The sequence below is a fragment of the Rhinolophus sinicus genome, chromosome 1, assembly GCF_057876585.1.
Source record: "Rhinolophus sinicus isolate RSI-liver-muscle chromosome 1, RSI-T2T, whole genome shotgun sequence".
In the NCBI taxonomy this organism is placed as follows: domain Eukaryota; kingdom Metazoa; phylum Chordata; class Mammalia; order Chiroptera; family Rhinolophidae; genus Rhinolophus; species Rhinolophus sinicus.
The window spans coordinates 210,769,243-210,786,813 of NC_142501.1; the positions used below are offsets into that span (position 1 = coordinate 210,769,243).

Consider the following 17,571-nt stretch of genomic DNA (forward strand, 5'->3'; position numbering starts at 1 on the left):
GCTGTGCTCTCCTTAGAAAGGCCCGCGCTGACCGCTCGGTGTAAAATCGCAGCTCCTGTTCCCAGCACAGTCACTTTCTATCCCTTCACCTGGTGGGGTGGGCAGAACAGTGCCCCCCTCCACGACGTCCATGTCTGAATGCTGGAACCTGTGTGCACGTTATGTGACACGGCAAAAGGGACTTTGCAGACATGATTACATGGAGGATCTTGAGATGGGGACATGATCCCGGGTCGTTCACGTGGGTTCGTTGCAATCGCAAGGGTCCTTCTGTGGCAAAGAGGGAGGCGGGCAGGTTAGAGAAGGACATCGGATGGTAGAAGCAGAGGTTGGAGTGACGTGGGACCATCAGCCAAGGAATGCAGGTGCCTCTAGAAGCTGGAAAAGGCAAAGGAACACATCCCCCCCCAGAGCCTCCAGAAGGAACTCAGCCCTGCTGACACCTTGATTTCAGTCCAGTGAGACCTGTGTCAGACTTCTGACATTGGGACTGTCGGACAATAAATGTGTGTTATTTAAGCCACTATGTTTGTGATAATTTGTTATAGCAGCACTAGGAAACTAATACACGTTGATTTATTTTTCTTTGTAGAATTTACCGCTTTCTACCAGCGAGTTACAGACTGGTGGATTATTTGCCTCTTTGTACCAGAAGGTCAGCTCCATGGGTGGAGGGTCATTTTAAGTGTTCTGTTTACTGCTGGTTCCCACTCCCCAGCACAGGGCCCAGCACATGGCACACACTCATTTGTCACTTTAACAAGTGTGTGTCTACTCTGGGGATCTTTATTTTCTCACCTGGTAACTGCTCGTTGAGTAGGGTTTTATAGGGACGCGTGGTGCAGCTGGGTCCTCCCTGCTGTCTGTGAGGAGGTCAGGGAAGGTGGTCTCATTTCCTAGTCCCTGGGGAGCCACCTTCCTGTCCCTCATGGCACGGCTCATTCATTCACGCCTGTCAGTTATCTTGCTTAATTATGACTCTGTCTTACCTGTCAGGCACCTGGGATGCAGCGATGCACAGGACGTACCCCCTTTCTCTGGGAGTCACTGGGATACCTGTATGATCGCTGTACTAAGGAGAGACAAAACCAAAACCAAATAATCACTGTCATTATGTGCTGATTACGGCATCATCTTATCCTGAGAAAAATGCCTCCAGATAAGCATGACCCCATTTTAGAGATGAGCAGACTGAGATTCTGAGATGCTTTGTTGACCAGGTTGAGGGTCCATTTGCTGAGTCAGTCTTTAGCTTTGTCATTGTCTATGCACACCCCCTCCCCCAATGTAGGGAGGTAGACATCACTACCCCCATTTGCCTGATGGGAAAATCAAGGCTTGAGGAAGTTAATTTCTTTCCTCAGTTTTATACTGATGAAAAGGGTGGGGCTAGCTTTAAAGCTACTTGTGTGGGACACCAGCCCCCCCCTTCCACCTCTGTCCCTCACCACCTGCCCCATCTGTCAGGCCCCTTTCCACCACAGTCCAATGACCAAAACCTTGAAAGCCTCGGGGATCAGGCAGGAGACAGAGATGCACAAACTGGGCAGGCCTGGCCAGCGGTGAATCCGAGATTCTACTGTCCAGTGGTCAGGGGCCATTGTAGGGCCAGTTTCACAGATCTTTCATTTCTTGAAATGATGTCGGAAATTAGTATTTTGGGGTGAAATTTCCTTCGCGTGTGTGACCAGCCCGTGTGCAGTCTGTGTGTAGCACCAGCAGTACAAGGAATAAGCACATGTCAGCTTTTCGGGAGCCGGGAAGGGGACATTTGCTTCCTTTCTTTGCTTGATGTGTGTGATGTTTAAAGGCATGTATTTCTACAGGGCACTGACTGGAGTTGACTGTCCATTAGAGATTGTTTGAAAGAGTAACTGGCCGTCGTGAAAATTCATGGTTGGCTCCCTGAATCAACTGCTTCATGAATAGTGCATGTTGAAAGAGTGCTGTGAAATTCATTAGAAATAATTGGTCTGGTGGAAATGAGAAAAGAGGCCATTGGCTCGCAGGAAAGGACAACCAGATTTACTCAGTGTGGTAATCACCATCCATAACTTAACGGGCACTGGTACAGTCCTAGTTTTATCACCCGTGAACTGTTTTGTCGTAATTTAATCAGGCTAGTGTTGTGCCATAAAGCTGGAGAACGGGGAGAAGGCACTCCTGCAGAAACCTCATGTTACATCCCTCAGCAACAGGAAGTGGCTTCTCCACACCTGTCTTGGCCTTGAGCTTGTGTTTCTGTCTCCTAGTGCCAGGTGGCTGCTGCAGCGCCAGACATCACATCCACATTCATGGCAGGAATAGGTGGGAGGGGGGAAGAGTCACTCCAGCTGTGTCTGTCCCTTCTCATTAGGACAAAATGCTTTCCCCAGAAACACGCCCGTTAATCCTCTGCTTGGATCTCATTGACTAGACTTGTGTCACCAGGTCACTGCCAGCTGCACGAATGGGGAAAATGGGGGACAGAATTGTCCAAATTAATTAGATGGCCCTGGACCCTCAGTATCCCTTGTGAATTTATTAGAAATGCAAATTCTCTGGCCCCTCCCTGCAAACTCAGGAGGGGGCTGCACGATCTGCGCTAACAAGCCTGCAGGGATCCTGCTGTCACCGGTTAGGTCAATTGTGACTCAGTGCCTGGGCTCAGCCACCCTGGTCCCTACACACCTGAGGGACCTGAAGTTTCCTTATCAAGGGAGAAGGGGAGGGGAGCCCGGCTGGACACATCAACCTGTTACTTAACAGTCTGTCATGTCATTGTGTGACAGCCCTCCAGGCCGGTGTCACTGCTCTTGTGTTTTGAGTGAAGTCACTGGCACCCTTGGCTCTGCTTTTGGCTGCCAGTGTGTGCCACCTGTTTGTGCCTTAACAGCATTGTCACCCTGGGCAACCCTCGCTAAGTGTCTGGTGGTTTGAACAGACACTGCTATTCAAGAATGCACATCTGTCCCCTGGGCAGCTCAGCAGTGCCTGTACTTCTTCAGGTGGGACAGTTTAATGATCTAGAAATCTACAGATGACCAACTGTCCCGGCTCTCCCAGGACTCTGAGGTTTCTAGGGATACAGCACTTTCAGTGCTAAAATGAGGAAGGTCTCGGGCAAATCAGGAAAAGCAGTCGCCCTAAGAAATCCATCCTTCAACCCCACCCCTCACCCCCACATATTCCCAGACAATTCCTCTTGCTCTGGGCAAACAACTCTGTGTGACGATGTGATTTCTAGGACCTCCTGTGGCTTGGCACTCTCACAACAGAAGCCATTTCAATCTGCCTATCAACTAAACGGCACCCTTTCCCTTATTCAAAGTGTGTTCAGGTCGGCACTATTACGTAAGCATCAGTATACCAGGTCTCAGGGAGAGGCCAAGGAAATGGAAAACACTGGCCATTTGCCTAAAGTCATTGAAATCCAATCTAGTCCAATAAGGAAATAAACATGAAATAAGTACCTCTTTGCTTGTGCATTATGTTAGATGCCCCCAGGAACACACATTTTGTAAGAGATATGGATGTGAGATTATTTACAGCATTATAATACTGATTATTAAAATAATAGCTTTTGCCATTTGCCAGTTTGCTCAGTAATTAACGCTCCTCTCCAGTTACGAGACAAAAGAGGAGGCCAGTGGAGAACCAAGCCTTAGGAGGGAGAAAGCTGGGCTGGAGGAGTGGGGCACAGGAGGGTGGCAGCTCTGGGCACCCTGATTCTGGAGCCCAGAATTAACCAGACCCACCGCCTGTTCGGTGACAACTCTGGACCCCACTGACCTCTCCACATGGTGGCTGGCCCTGAAAAGCTTCTGGCAAGAAGGAGCAGAGTAAAAGATTGCTCCATGAAGACAGATTCCCAAGAGAGAGCAGGACGAGCAGAAATAGGCTGCTGGGTCTTCCCTCCTTTCTGTTTGGAGCCACTCAGCTCTCCACTCAGACGACTCTCGCCACCTCTGGTGGGGCAAGAGGCCAGGGCTGTTCGGGGAAATACCCCTCCTAGGGGAAACCAGCATTGCTCGGCACCCCCAATACAAACAGCTGGGGTTTTTTGAGAGGTTGCTCTTCTGGAAGGTAGGCACCATGTCCCCATTTTACAGAGGGGGCGAGTGAGGCACACAGGCCAAGTGAGTCATCCAAAGCCATGCAGACTGTGGCAGGGCTGGGTGTGAACCTACCGGCCGGGCTCTGCTGCTCCCTGGAGAAGGTTAGAGATAGCCCCAAGGAGAAAGTGGTGTGGGGGTGGGGAAAAGCTCCCCAAGAGAGAGCAGGAGAGATGCATGTCCAAGGCCAGGGAGGCGTTTCCCCCCAAATAAGGGGAGTTGGAGGAAGGCTTTCCAGGCAGGTGGACCCACAGCGCAGCGACGTGGCAATGTGGCACCGCCTGGGGCCTCGGGACTGCCATGTTGAATGCTAATGGGAGAGCAGGTGGCAAATGCCAGCAGCAGGGTCTGCCTTGCGGAACCCGGGGGCTTGTGACAGGGTGTGTACAGTTCCTAGCTGTTGCTGGTCACATTACAAGTGCAGCCCAAGCCCATTGCTTTTCTCTTCTCTCTTGACCTTTGGTGAGTGGGGAAGATGCGAAAATATGGAATTTCTGGCCCTGGCAGGGTATTCTCCAAGGAAAGCAATCTAGGTCAAAGCACCAAGACTTTGCTAAGTTAACCATTAACCCTGTCTCTCTACTCTAAGCATATTACGCGTTATTAGATGGCACACTCAGTTCTGACTTTGGCTTGGCAGAGACACGACTCAGCATAATTATCTTCTGTTGCGTAAGTTTAATATCCAGGGAACTAATGGGATGTGTTCACTTCCCATATCCTCGTCCCCATTATGTAGCGAACTAATCAATTCACTTTATCTTTTGTAAATAACATGTCTTTCCTAGTTATTGGAAACTGGCTGTAATCCAATCTAATTAAAGAATATTTCCCAAGCACTCACTATGTACCGGAGTCATATTTGGCACCATGAATGTGGAGATTTTTCTCTCAGTCATTGCTTTAGTTGAGGAATATTTGCTGAATATCGACCATGTACTAACACTGTGTTAGGAGTTAGGGATACAACGGAAGAAAAACAAACATAGCCTTTGACTTCAGGGAGCTTAGAGTCTACGGGGGGTAGTGATCTTAGTGAAATACACAGCTCCATGTAAAATCGTACAGAATGATGTATTTTGAAGGAAAGTCCCACAGTGCTGTGAGAGCACGTGACGGGGCAGCAGACTTCGTCTGGAGGGTGAGGACAGCCATCTCCGCGTGCTCAAGGAGGAAGGGGGGGCAGAGTTAGCAGGTGTACGGCCAGGAAAAGAGTGTTAAAGACACAGGGACGGAAAGAAAGCTTGTGTGTCTCGAGCTCAGTGGGTGTGGGGAGTGTGCTGGAGGTGAGGCAGGGGACGTGACAGGCGCCCGATTGTAAAGGACCTCATGGCCATGGGGAGGAACTTGCTCTGTGTCCTGAGAGCAGTGGAATGGGCATTGGAGGGGTGCGAGCAGAGGGTAAGGCCCCCTGCCTGCAGCGCGGCGTTGTCTGTCAGGGCGGGAGAGTTCAGAGGGGATGCTGGGAGACCACTGTGGTGGGCCAGGCAGGAGATGCTGACGGGTTAGAGATGAGTGTGGCCCCAGACGCAGACAGACAGGAGAGATGGTGAGGAGGTAAAACTGACCTAAACTGATGAAGAGTTAGATATGGGTTTGGGAGGGAAGAGTCCAGGATGAGTTCCAGGCATTGAGCTTGTGAGGTGCAATGAATGGTGAACCACTCATCCTGGGTTTTGCTTCTGACCCGTGGAAGCCCCTGAGAGGAGCTGCGAGAGGTGGCTTGGGTGGGTCCGCACAGCCTGGAGAGAAGCCTTGGAGAGCCGATGGCAGTTAGATGGTGATGGAAGACCTCGCAGCCAGTGTGAAGGGGAAGGTTGAGCAATGGAGACTCGATGGGCTCCAGGGCTTGTGTTTGGGAGGACGAAGCTATGTGGGCACGAGGAGCTGAAACAAGGTGGGAAGGGAGAGGGTGCCCTGCCATGGAAGCCAGGCAGGTGTTTCCAAAAGGAGTGAGTGGCCAAGTAAAGGGAAGACAGAAAGGCGTCCGGTGGATTCAGTGGCTATGCATGGTTGTGCTGTAGGGGTGTGGGGAGAAGCCAGACCGGAGTGAGGCAACAGAAATAGCAAGAGTATGGAACCCCTTCAAGAAATACAGCGTGAAGGAGAGGCGTGAGACAGGATAGCACCAGGAGGCGGGTGAGGGACTGTTGCCCTCATCTCCCAGCAGCTCACAAGGGCCATGATGTGGTCACGGCAATTGATAGTTCAGTCTCCATCCTTCAGTCAGGGTTGGCTTCTGGGACTCAGGGAAGCTGATGTCTGAGTGTGTAAGATTAGAGCGTCAGGTGGGCGAGATGGGGCCCAGAAGTGGGGACAGGTCATCCTGGGGAAGGGGACAACAGCATGTACAAGAACTTGGCAGCCCACGTGTCCAAAGTTTTTCTCCGTCATCCCCTCCCCTGGGCCCAAAAGATGTTGCTCATTCTCTGTACCCACTGGGAAGGTGTTAACTGCCAATGTACGTGTTGGGGGGTGGGGGGATGGAAAATGCTGAGAAGCATCCATTCAGTGGTGGAGTGCTGCCATGACAAATACAAGAGAATTGAAGCCATTAGCCATTTGGAATAAATGGTTAGGTATGTAGGTAAGAAGGTTCAAGAACCAATACAAGGTTTGGCAAATCTGACTTTCTTTCCCCTTTTTCTTTTGCAGTCAACTTTGACCATTTTCAGATTCTACGGGCCATTGGTAAAGGGAGTTTTGGAAAGGTAAGAATGATCTTTAAAAATTTCATCCACAAAAAATATGTAAGTCCCGCCCCCTGGGCTTATGTGTATGCGCGTGTTTGTCTGTCTGGTTTTCTGATGGTTGCTGGGCACTGGGAATGTCCTGTTTGACAGAAAGATCTGGGTTTGCCAAATGTGAAATGTGAAAGGAAGTCTGAATGGTTTCCTTTAGATTCGCTGTAATTTCATTCTGAAAATTAAATTTCCACAGCAGCCCTGGTTTAGCTGAATTACAATGGTAATTATTTCAAGATCGCTAATGCTGTTTCTTCCTTGAGGATCTAAATAAGGAAAGTGGAAAAAACAAAAACCCCACACACTTATGAGATGGCCAATATCCACTCCTTCCTACAACACAGGCGTTTTATTAAAAAAAATTATTTGGAAAGAATAGTTAACATCAGACCTACCCTCTTAAAATTTTAAATGTACAACATATTGTTGACTGCAGACAATGCTGTACAGCATATCTCTAGAGTTTATTCATGTTGCTTGACTAAACTTAATGCCCATTAGTTACTGACTTGCTATGTTCCTGAAACCCACCATTCCACTCTTTGACTCTATGAATTTGACTGTTTTAGAGACCTCAGTACATGGAATCATGCAGCATTTGTCTTTCTGTGACTGGCTTATTTCACTTAGGGCAGTGTCCTCAAAGTCCATTCATGTTGTAGCATACTACAGAATTTCTTTTTTAAGGCTTTCATTGTGCCTATATGCCACATTTCTTTATTCATTTGTCTGTTTCCTTTAACCAAGTTCTCCATGTGTACCATGGGCTGCTCTCCTCACCCTCCTGGGTTGGGCTCTATTTTAGAGGATTCCTTTGTGTTTATAAGGAGCAGCTCATCCTTACACAATATGCTCAGGCAAACAAGGATTTTCCTCGGGAATGGCCGTCAGCTAGGGTTTATGAGCCTGCAGGGCAGCCTGGCTGGCACAGGGAGCAAGGCACACAGTTGGGAGTCGGGCACAGCAAGGTTCCAGTGCCAGCCAGGTACGGGCTGAGCCTCTGTTTTGTCATCTAAATTGGGCATGTGGATGTCTTCGCATCAGGCTGTTGGGAAAAACAAATGAGATGATATAGGAGAGTACGCAGCACAGAATCCAAACCTCCGCTCAGTGAGTACTTATCCCCTCACTGCTGGGGTGCTTTCCCCTACTAGGCAGTAGTTTAACTATTAATATATGTGCTTTTAAGTAGGTGGTGGTAGTAAGAGGCAGGCACGGGTCTTACGTGGAGGGGCATTTGTTTGGACATAAGCAGAGCACTGGGACAGCAGGCTGTCGTGTCCATTTAAATTCCCAGCACATCTCACCATATGTGACATGTCACTGCTGATGAATGGTGGGACAAGACTTGGCAAGGCTTGTGATGTTGCATGGCACTCATTCTTCTGGAAAACTGTGGAGCTCTGGGTTTAACGGAGCCTTGTCATTGAGTTTTCTCTTAAATCTGTGTCTTGTCCTGTTATTGGCAGTTTGTGTAGAATTGATATAAAATTAGCCAGCTTAGGTTCATTTCTTCATTCTTGGATTCATTTGTCCATTTGTTCATTCATCCATCCAAAGATCCATCCATCCATCCACCATCCATCCATCCATCCTTCCTTCCTTCCTTCCTTCCTTCCTTCCATCCACAATACAGACCATCACTTTGTTCTGGACCCTGTTCTAGATTCTGAGGTTACAAAAATGAATGAGATATGGTGCCTGCTTTTTGAGGATCTCTCAGATACTTGCAAGAGACAGAGAAATAAACAGAAAATTAAAGTGCAGTCTGAAAAACACTGATGGAGAAAAACCCAGGAGGTATGGGGATACAGTGTGATTTTGGAGGAAACTAGACTTCAAAAAGTACCCTTTCTGTAGATGGCCGTAAAATAAGCACTAGCATGATTTTTCAGGACGCTCGTAATATAAAATAAGCCCTAATGCATCTTTTGGAGCAAAATTTAATATAAGACCCGGTATTATTTTCGGGGAACTATGGTAGGGCTTATTTTATATTACGAGCAGCCTGAAGAATCATGCTAGGGTTTATTTTCTGGTTAGGTCCTATTTTCGGGGAAACACAGTAGATGTCTACATAATATTTTCTAACACTTTAGTTTAAAAATTTGCAAACATACAGCAAAGTTGAAAGAATTTTATATTCAACACGCATGTCCACCACGCATTCTACAATTAACATTTACCAAACTTATTTTATGAAATAGCTATCCTATCTATCCATCAATCCATCTTACTTTTTATGAATTTTATAGTAAACGGCAAATATCTGTATACTTCCTCCTAAATATTTCAGCAAAGAGATTTGTTTGCAGTTTTTCTTTTGGTATAAAATATGCATACAATGAAATGCACAAATCTTAAGCTTACATTTGCTGAGTAAAAATGTATACCCCTGTGTAACTTGAACCTCTACCGAGATATAGAATATTACTGTCATCCAAAAGGTCCCTGTTGACCCTTTCCAGCAAAAACTCATCTCCACCTCAACCGCTGCATGCTCTATAGATTAGATTTGTCTGTTCTATAACTAATGTAAGTGAAATTATACGAGTACGATTTTGTATAAGGCTTCATACTGTTTTGCATTTTGCATAACGTTTTTATAGCATAATGTTTTTGAGATTCATCCATTTGCTGTGTCTCAGCACTTTATTTTCTTTTTAGTGATGAATAATATTCCAGTCTATTACTGTATCACAGTTTGTTAATCCATTTTCGTCATGATGGACTCCAGGACTGTTTTTAGGTTTTGCTATTTTGCACAAAGTTGCTATGAAACTTTGTGAAGTCTTTTTTTGTGTGAACATGTTTCATTTCTCTTGGGTAAATATCTGGGATTGGAATTGCTTGATATAGAGTAGGTGTTTGTTTAATTTTTCCACAACTGCCAAAAGACTTTCCAACGTGGCTGTACCATTTTCTACGCCTACTAAGAGTTCCATTTGCTTCATTTCCTTGCCAACATGTGGTGCTATCCATATTTTTCACTTTAGGTATTCTGATGAGTGTTTAATAGTATGTCAGTGTGGTTTTAATTAGCATTTCCTTGATGAGTAATGATGATGAACATTTTTTATATGCTTAATGACCAGTCATATATCTTCATTTGTGAAGTTTCTGTTCAGAACTTTTTCCATTTTAAAAAACTGCGTTGATTGCCTGATTATTACTGAGGTGTGGTATATATATCCGGATACCACTCCTTTGTTAGATATGAGACTGCTCTCTACAAGACTGTGGTTTACCTATTAATTTTTTTCACCTTTTTTTTTCTTTTTTAATTTTTTATTTCATGTGTACAAAACACTGTAATAGTTAGACATTTATAATTTATACCCCTCACAAAGTGATAACTCCCCTCTCCCAATCTACTACCCTTCTGACATTGCATACAGCCATTACGTTTCCACTGTCTGTATTTCTTATGCTGTACTCCGCTTCTTGTGACTGTGTGTGTGTGTGTGTGTGTGTGTGTGTGTGTGTGTGTACATAAAATTGTAGTTGACATTCGTTATTATTCAGCTTCAGCTTCAGGTGTACAGTGCAGTGATCAGGCATCTACATCGTCCCTGAGGTGGTCTCCCTAATAAGACCAGTGTCCATTGGATACCCTACTAAATCTTTATAACATTATTGATTATATTCCCCAAATTGATTTTCATATCCCTGTGGCAATCTTGTGGTTACCGACTGTGCTTTCTAATCCCCTCACCTCCCTTATCCCCACCCCCTCCCATCTAGCAACCCTCAGGTTTTCCTCTATGTCTCTGAGACTGTTTCTGATTAGTTTGTTCATTTATTCTATTCTTTAGATTCCACATATAAGTGAGATCATGTGGTGTTTGTCTTTCTCTGTCTGACTTATTTCACTTAGCATAATGTTCTTAGTGGTGTGTTTTGACTCACAGATATTTTAAATTTTGATGAGGTCTAATTTATTGAGTTTTTCCTTTTAGGGTTATTGCTTTATGTGAGTTGTATAAGAAAACCTGGCTCAAAAAAACCCATACTCAAGTCACAGTTTTTTCCTGTATTTACTTTCTAAAACCTTTATGGCTTTAAGATATAGATTTAGTTCTATGATTCATTTTGAATTCATTTTTTTGCATGATGTGAAGTAAGGGTTGAGGTCTTTTTTTTCTTTTTTGTATATGGATATCAATTTCTTGAAAAATCTTTCCTTTGCTCATTAGATTGCTTTGGTGTCCTTGTAAAAAAATCCGATGCCTGGTGTAAGTGGGAGGTCTACTTCTGAGCTGTGTTCTGTTCATCTGACCTACATATATGAGTACCAGGCTGTCTTAATTACTGTAGGTTTATAGTAAGTCTTGGAATCAGGTAGTGTAAATCCTCCAGGTTTATTCTTTTGCAGGATTGTTTTGGATATTCTGGGTATATGGTTTTTCACAGAAATTTTGAATTTCTTGTCAATTTCTACAAAAAACTGGTGGAATCATAATTGGGTTTACATTAGCTCTATGTATCAATTTGAAAATAATTGCTATCTTGAGAGCATTGAGGCTCCTAATTCACAAACATGGTGTATGTCTCTGTTCCTTTTTACGTTTATTTTTATTAGATATTCTTTATTTTTGCAATGTTTTGTAATTTTGTGGGCAGGGTCTTTGCCCTTTTTTGTATTAAATTTTTCCCTAAATAGTTTATGAGGGGGTTTTTTGGACACTATTTTAATGGAGTTGTTTTAAATTTAATTTTTAATTGTTTATTGCTAGATATAAAAATACAATTGATTTTTGTATTATAATGTTGTATCCTGAAATCTTGCTAATTATTAGTTGTGATAGTTATTTTGTAGTTTCCTGTAGGTTTTTGTCAAATTTGTTTTTAGGATTATACTCATTTTGCAAAATGAGTTGAGGTATTTTCGTTCATTTTTCTGAAAGATGCTGAAAATTGGTGTGATTTCTTTAAATGTTTGATAGGATATATGAATGAAACCATTTGTGTATGGAGTTTTCTCAATATCAATTAAGTAGAGGTGGTTAATAATGATATTCAGATATTCTGTGTCTTTAGTAATTTTAAAAATCTCGTTTTATCCATTTCTGAGACAGTTGTGTAAAATCACCAATTATGACTGTGGAGCTGTTTCTTCTTTATTTTGTCAATTTTGCTTCTTATACTTTGAAGACCTGTTGTTAGGCACATACATATTTATGATTGTTCTGTCCTCATGATGAATGGACCTTATTATCTTTGTGAAATGTGCTCTGCCTCTGCTAATAATCTTTATTTCGAAGTTTACTTTCTCTGAGATTAATATGGCCATTCCAACCTACTTATGTTTACTGTTTCATGCCATATATTTTTTCCATGCATTTACTTTTATTCTAGCTATACTTTTTTATATTTAACTAGCATATAGTTAGGTTTTGCTTTCCTTTAAATCCATTCTGACATTCTCTACCTTTTACTTGGAGTATTTAGTCCATTCATAGTAAATGAATCATTGATAAGGTTTTATTTAGGTCTACCACAATTTCTCTCTGTTTCTCTCTTTACCTCCCTCCCTCCATCCCTCTCTGTTTTTCTGTTTCTCCTTTCCTGTATTGTTTTGGATTAATTGAATATTTACAGTCCCCATTTAATTTATCTATTGCCTATACTTCCTTGTATTAAGTTTTTTTTTAAATTATTATTAAGAGCTGCCCTGCTCATCTTTTTTTTTTCCAATTGGGGAATATTGGGGAACAGCATGTTTCTCCAGGGCCCATCAGCTCCAAGTTGCTGTCCTTCAATCTAGTTGTGGAGGGCGCAGCTCAGCTCCAAGTCCAGTTGCCATTTCAATCTTTAGTTGTAGGGGGAACAGCCCACCATCCCATAGCAGGGATTGAACCAGCAACCTTGTTGTTAAAAGCTTGTGCTCTAACCAACTGAGCCATCCAGCCGCCCCGCCGGAAGCTCAGTGGCAGCTCATTGTCTCAATCTAGTTGTGGAGGGCGCAGCTCACTGGCCCATGTGAGGATTGAACCAGCAACCCCGCGGTTCAGAGCCCATGCTCTAACCTACTGAGCCATCCGGCCACCCCCCCTTGTATTAAGTTTTTAAATCATTGCTCGGGGGATTATAATATACATCCTTAACTTATTTCACAGTCTTCTTAGAGTTAATATTTTATACTTCACATAAAATCTGGCAACCGTGTAGATCCATTTACCATCCCCATCAACCTTTATCCTATAGTTGTCAGATGCAGTACAGTTTCTTAAATTGTAAATCTCCAATGTAATCTTATAGTTTTGTTTTAAATATGTACGTAAATATATATAATACATCTGTAAATAAATATATATATAAATATTAAGAAATATAGTTTTTTTTAATTAGTAAAAAAAATAGTTCTTGATACTGATTCATGTCTTTTATGAAGGTCTGAATTTCCATCTGGTATCATTTCCATTCATTCTGAATAATTTCCTTTAATATTTTATGTGGTCACATCTCCTATCAATGCACTCTCTTAATTTTATTTTATTTGAACTGTATTTCTTTCACCTTCTTTCTTGAAGAACATTTCTACTGGATACAGATTATTGGGTTGACAGTGTTTTCCTCATTGCTTTAAAGATTCTTTTCCGTTGTCACCTGACTGCCATAGTTGCTGATGAGAAGTCATGAAACTTTGAATCATTGTTATCTGGTGTGTCATGTGTCACTTGTCTCTCTCCTTTTAAGGTTTTCCGTTAATCTTTGAATTTTAGGAGTTTGACTTTGATGTGCCTGGGCAGAAATTCTCTCTCTCTCTCTCAAAGATTTTATTGAGGAAGGGGAATAGGACTTTATTGGGGAACAGTGTGTACTTTCAGGATTTTTTTCCAAGTCAAGTTGTTGTCCTTTCAATCTTAGTTGTGGAGGGTGCCGTTCAGCTTCAAGTTGTTGTCCTTTCAGTCTCAGTTGTGGAGGGCGCAGGTCAGCTCCAGGTCCAGTTGCCATTGTTAGTTGCAGGGGGCGGAGCCCACCATCCCTTGCAGGAGTTGAGGAGTCGAACCAGCTGCCTTGTGGTTGAGAGCCCACTGGCCCATGTGGGAATCAAACTGGCAGCCTTCGGCATTAGGAGCACGGAGCTCCAATCACCTGAGCCACCGGGTCGGCCCATAGGTGGAAATTCTTGATAAAAAATAGTTTCTCTCTCTTTGCTTAGATTTCCTATATTTTCATTCATTTGTACCACATTGCCCTTTACATCATGCAGCACGGTCATGGTTGTGACAGCTGTTTTAATGGCCTTCATGGTAATTCCAACATCTGGGTCATCGTAGGATTCACCTCTGTTGAGAATGGTCACATTTTCCTGGTTCTTTATATGTTGAGTTGGTTTTGGATAACATCCTGGGTACTGAATATTACGTAGAGACTTTGGATTCTATTGTGTTTCTTTGACAATGTACTTTTAACAAGCAGTCGGCTTGGCTGAACTCACACTGCTCAGTCTCTTGGTGGGCGTGTGTGTGCAGGAATCTCAGACGCCTTTTTGCTTCTTCGACCCTCCATTGTGATCCCTCCACCCCTCCATGTGACCGTTAGGGGCCAATCAGAGACTGGGGCAGAGCTTATGCGCCACAGGGAAGTTTCCCTTTTTTTTTTTTTTTTTTTGGAAGTTTCCCTTTTCTAGGTTTCTCAGAAGAGGACTTATGGCCCAGAGAATTTAGGAAGTTTGCCTATAATCTCATGGATGGTGGATGAACTTCAACAACAACAACAAAACATTTTAAAATCCCGTGGAACGTTTACTTTTGGTCAGTTGTCAGCCTCACGTTGAGCATTTCATGATGTAAGGAAAACTGAAGCATGTCTTTTAATCCACAGCACAGTTGGCACCACATAGCATCCAGAAGCATATTGCTTTTACCCTCACGCCACTGACGATTTTGATCCTGAGCCCTTGGCATCCATGCATGCCATTCTGTCAGCATGCGGCCTTGTGATGTTTCCGTTGGTTATATCCCGTCCTCATTCCCTGAAAGTTTGTCTGCCTTTTCTGCCTCCACTTGCTGCTGTTTGCTTGGTGGCTTGGCTCTCAGGACCTGTTGTTCAGAGCACAAATGTGTTAAATACGGTTGTAATGGATCTTTTGAAACAAATGCAAGCTATCTAAGGGTTCTATTTTGAAGTCATTCTTGGGTCATAGCAACTTTTTGATGACACCCAAACTCATGTGAAATATATAGAAACCTCTGGTATTCAGGATGAAGTTAGTTAACTTCAAGGCAATAGGATATAAGTTTGTTCTGGTCAGAGGACCAAGTAATTGCTGCGTTTCATGGTACATGCAGAGGTCTACACGACTATTACAGAATTCACGGTGGAAGTGGGCTGGCATAGGATGAAGAAAACCACCTTCCTCAGACTGAGTATTTTATCTTTGCTTTCTGTCTTTGGCAGATTTGATATCTGGCATTCATTAAGAGTTTTCCAGAAAGACATTTCATTGTTAAACTATGATAATAGCCTTGGTTATCAAGAAAAAGCACATGTGAATTCACAGAAACCTCATTTTACTTTCATTCTGGGAGAAGTTGGCTTCCCCAGTGCTGCACCAAAGTAAACAGCTGCAAGCGCTCCATTGGTTTTAGCAAGAATTTACGGATGTTTTTTATAACCCTTTTACGACTGAATTCTGGGACAGTTGAGGCCGAGCAGAGTGTTTCTACACATCCAGTGGAAACACGATTTGGGGGTCAGGCTGACTGTTCTGTGTTAATTGTGGATACCTGCGAAAGTAAATCAACCTCTGAAGCTTAATTTTTCTCATCTGTCAAATGGAAAGAAGAGAACTGTAGTAGCTGCTGGTTTTGCCTGCCCAGCGTGCTTTTCAGTCTCCTCTGTCTTATCATAATAACACCCCTTTCCTTTGGAGAACACGTCCCCACTCCTTTTAGTCCAGGGGACTGTCAGTCATTGTCCCCTGCTCACCCTCTGAGGTGGGCATGTGATCTGGCTGTACTAGCCACACAGACCCCGTTCAGCTAGACCGGGGCTTGCTCAGCTGCTCAGAATCCTTCCACAGAGTCGGAAGTGAAAGGCTTGTTCTTTTCTCCTCCTGAATGATGTGCTGTAAGACAACAGGTCTGCATGTGTTGGTGGCCATGTTCCTCGGCCATTTTCCTCAGCCTTTGGTGAAGGTGAAGGTCTATGTGGAAGGTGCAAAGCAGACAAGCAGACACAGATGTAAGGAGCGAGTGGAGAGAGGGCACCCTGTTGGGTGGAACTGGGTGCAGATTTAAGGAGGCATTGCTCCCAGGGTCCTGCAAATGAAGGTCTGTCCTTGCCTCCTTAACAGTTCGCACTCTCGCCTCCTTGCGTGTCTCACCCTAATGCTGGCCCTGCTGATGACGGCCTGAGCTTGGCTTCCTCCAGAAGCTGACATTGGCAGAAACAATTGATTGCAAGTAATTTATGGGGAAGTGATCCCAGGAAATGCCCGCAAGAGACGTAGAAAGGAAGGCAACCAATGATGAGTGTTTGACAAAGCCACTTACCACTGTTGCATCTGGACTTACCTCCATGTGTGGCCTCTAGGGGACAGTGCAGAGCCTGCCTCAGGGCAGCTGAGGCTACAGAAGCTGATGTGTTAATGCACAGTTTTCCATTCATCATTGGTGGGGGGCTGCTCCAAGCTGCCTTCCCTCTCCTGTAGGCTTGCCCTGTTCGTGGCAGAAAACAGCCCTCCAGCACAGAGTCACAGATGTTTGTAGCCTCAGGTGTGTGGAGGTGAATGACAGGGGACATGGGCAGTCACCACCAGTGCCGCCATCTTTGTGTTCTTCTGGCCCCATGAGCCATCCACTATCCTTCCCAGCTGTTTTGCTTATGCAAGATTGCGTTGGGCTTTCAGCCTTTGCAACCTGGAGAGTCCTGACCAATCAGAAACTCACCATCTTTGCCCTGGGAACCAGACACCTGTCATCATCCTTGTCCCCCTAACAGCCCATGTGATGAATTGGAGGCCTGAAGAGGACCCCACTGCCACATACGGCCTGTTTTGTTTCCACATGTCCCTCCCAAATACAGAAGTTGGGTTGAAACTAGTAGCTTTAGTCACCTGCAAATCTGTGGGGAAAGCAGAGGGGTCAGGAGGAGAGTGTCCGTCAATAGCCAACAATACCGGACATTTGGTTTGTGAAGCAACAGAGCATAGAAAGAAGAGCACAGGCTTTTCAGATGGTGAGTCCTGGACCCTCTAGCCGTGTGAACTTGGACCAGTTGTTTAGCTTCTGCAAACCTCTGTTTTCTCTTCTGTAAAACAAGAATGCTCAGAGTGGTCTTAAAGGTTCAGTGTGAAAATAAGGGGCAGAGACCATGCAGCCCCATGTCTTCTTGAAGCCAGCGCGGCTGGGATATCCCTGGCTGACCTGGTGGGTTCTGGAAAGGTTTGGGTATCCACCTGGAGGGACGTGGCGTGAGGAGCCTGGTGCTCTTAGCTTCGCCTCGCCACCTCACAGCACATTTGGCTGTAGCGTGCTCTTCTGGTTGCTCGTCTGCCTCCACCCTCAGACTGCGAGATTCTGAGAGGTCAGCACTGGTCATTATCATCTATCTGCCTGGTCCCATCAGCAGCCAGCTCAGGCTCAGTAAATGCTGCCTAGTGCATGGATGTGTGAGAGCAAGAAGAGAGAAAGCCCTGGTCTGCACAGCAGCTGGGGATGGGAGAAAGCATGAATTAGATCATGTGGCTGCCACTTGAAATGAACGCCAGTCTCTTCGTGCCA

General features: G+C 44.5%; 1 protein-coding gene across 2 annotated transcripts in view; it reads left to right on the plus strand.

The window, feature by feature from the left end:
- Positions 1–17,571, plus strand: part of STK32B (serine/threonine kinase 32B) — a 263,966-nt gene that overhangs the window by 50,902 nt on the left and 195,493 nt on the right. For both annotated transcript variants that reach the window (XM_074321189.2, XM_074321198.2), the window contains exon 2: positions 6,750–6,805. In XM_074321189.2, coding sequence (XP_074177290.1) covers positions 6,750–6,805 — 56 coding nt within the window. The remainder of the gene's footprint in view (positions 1–6,749; positions 6,806–17,571) is intronic.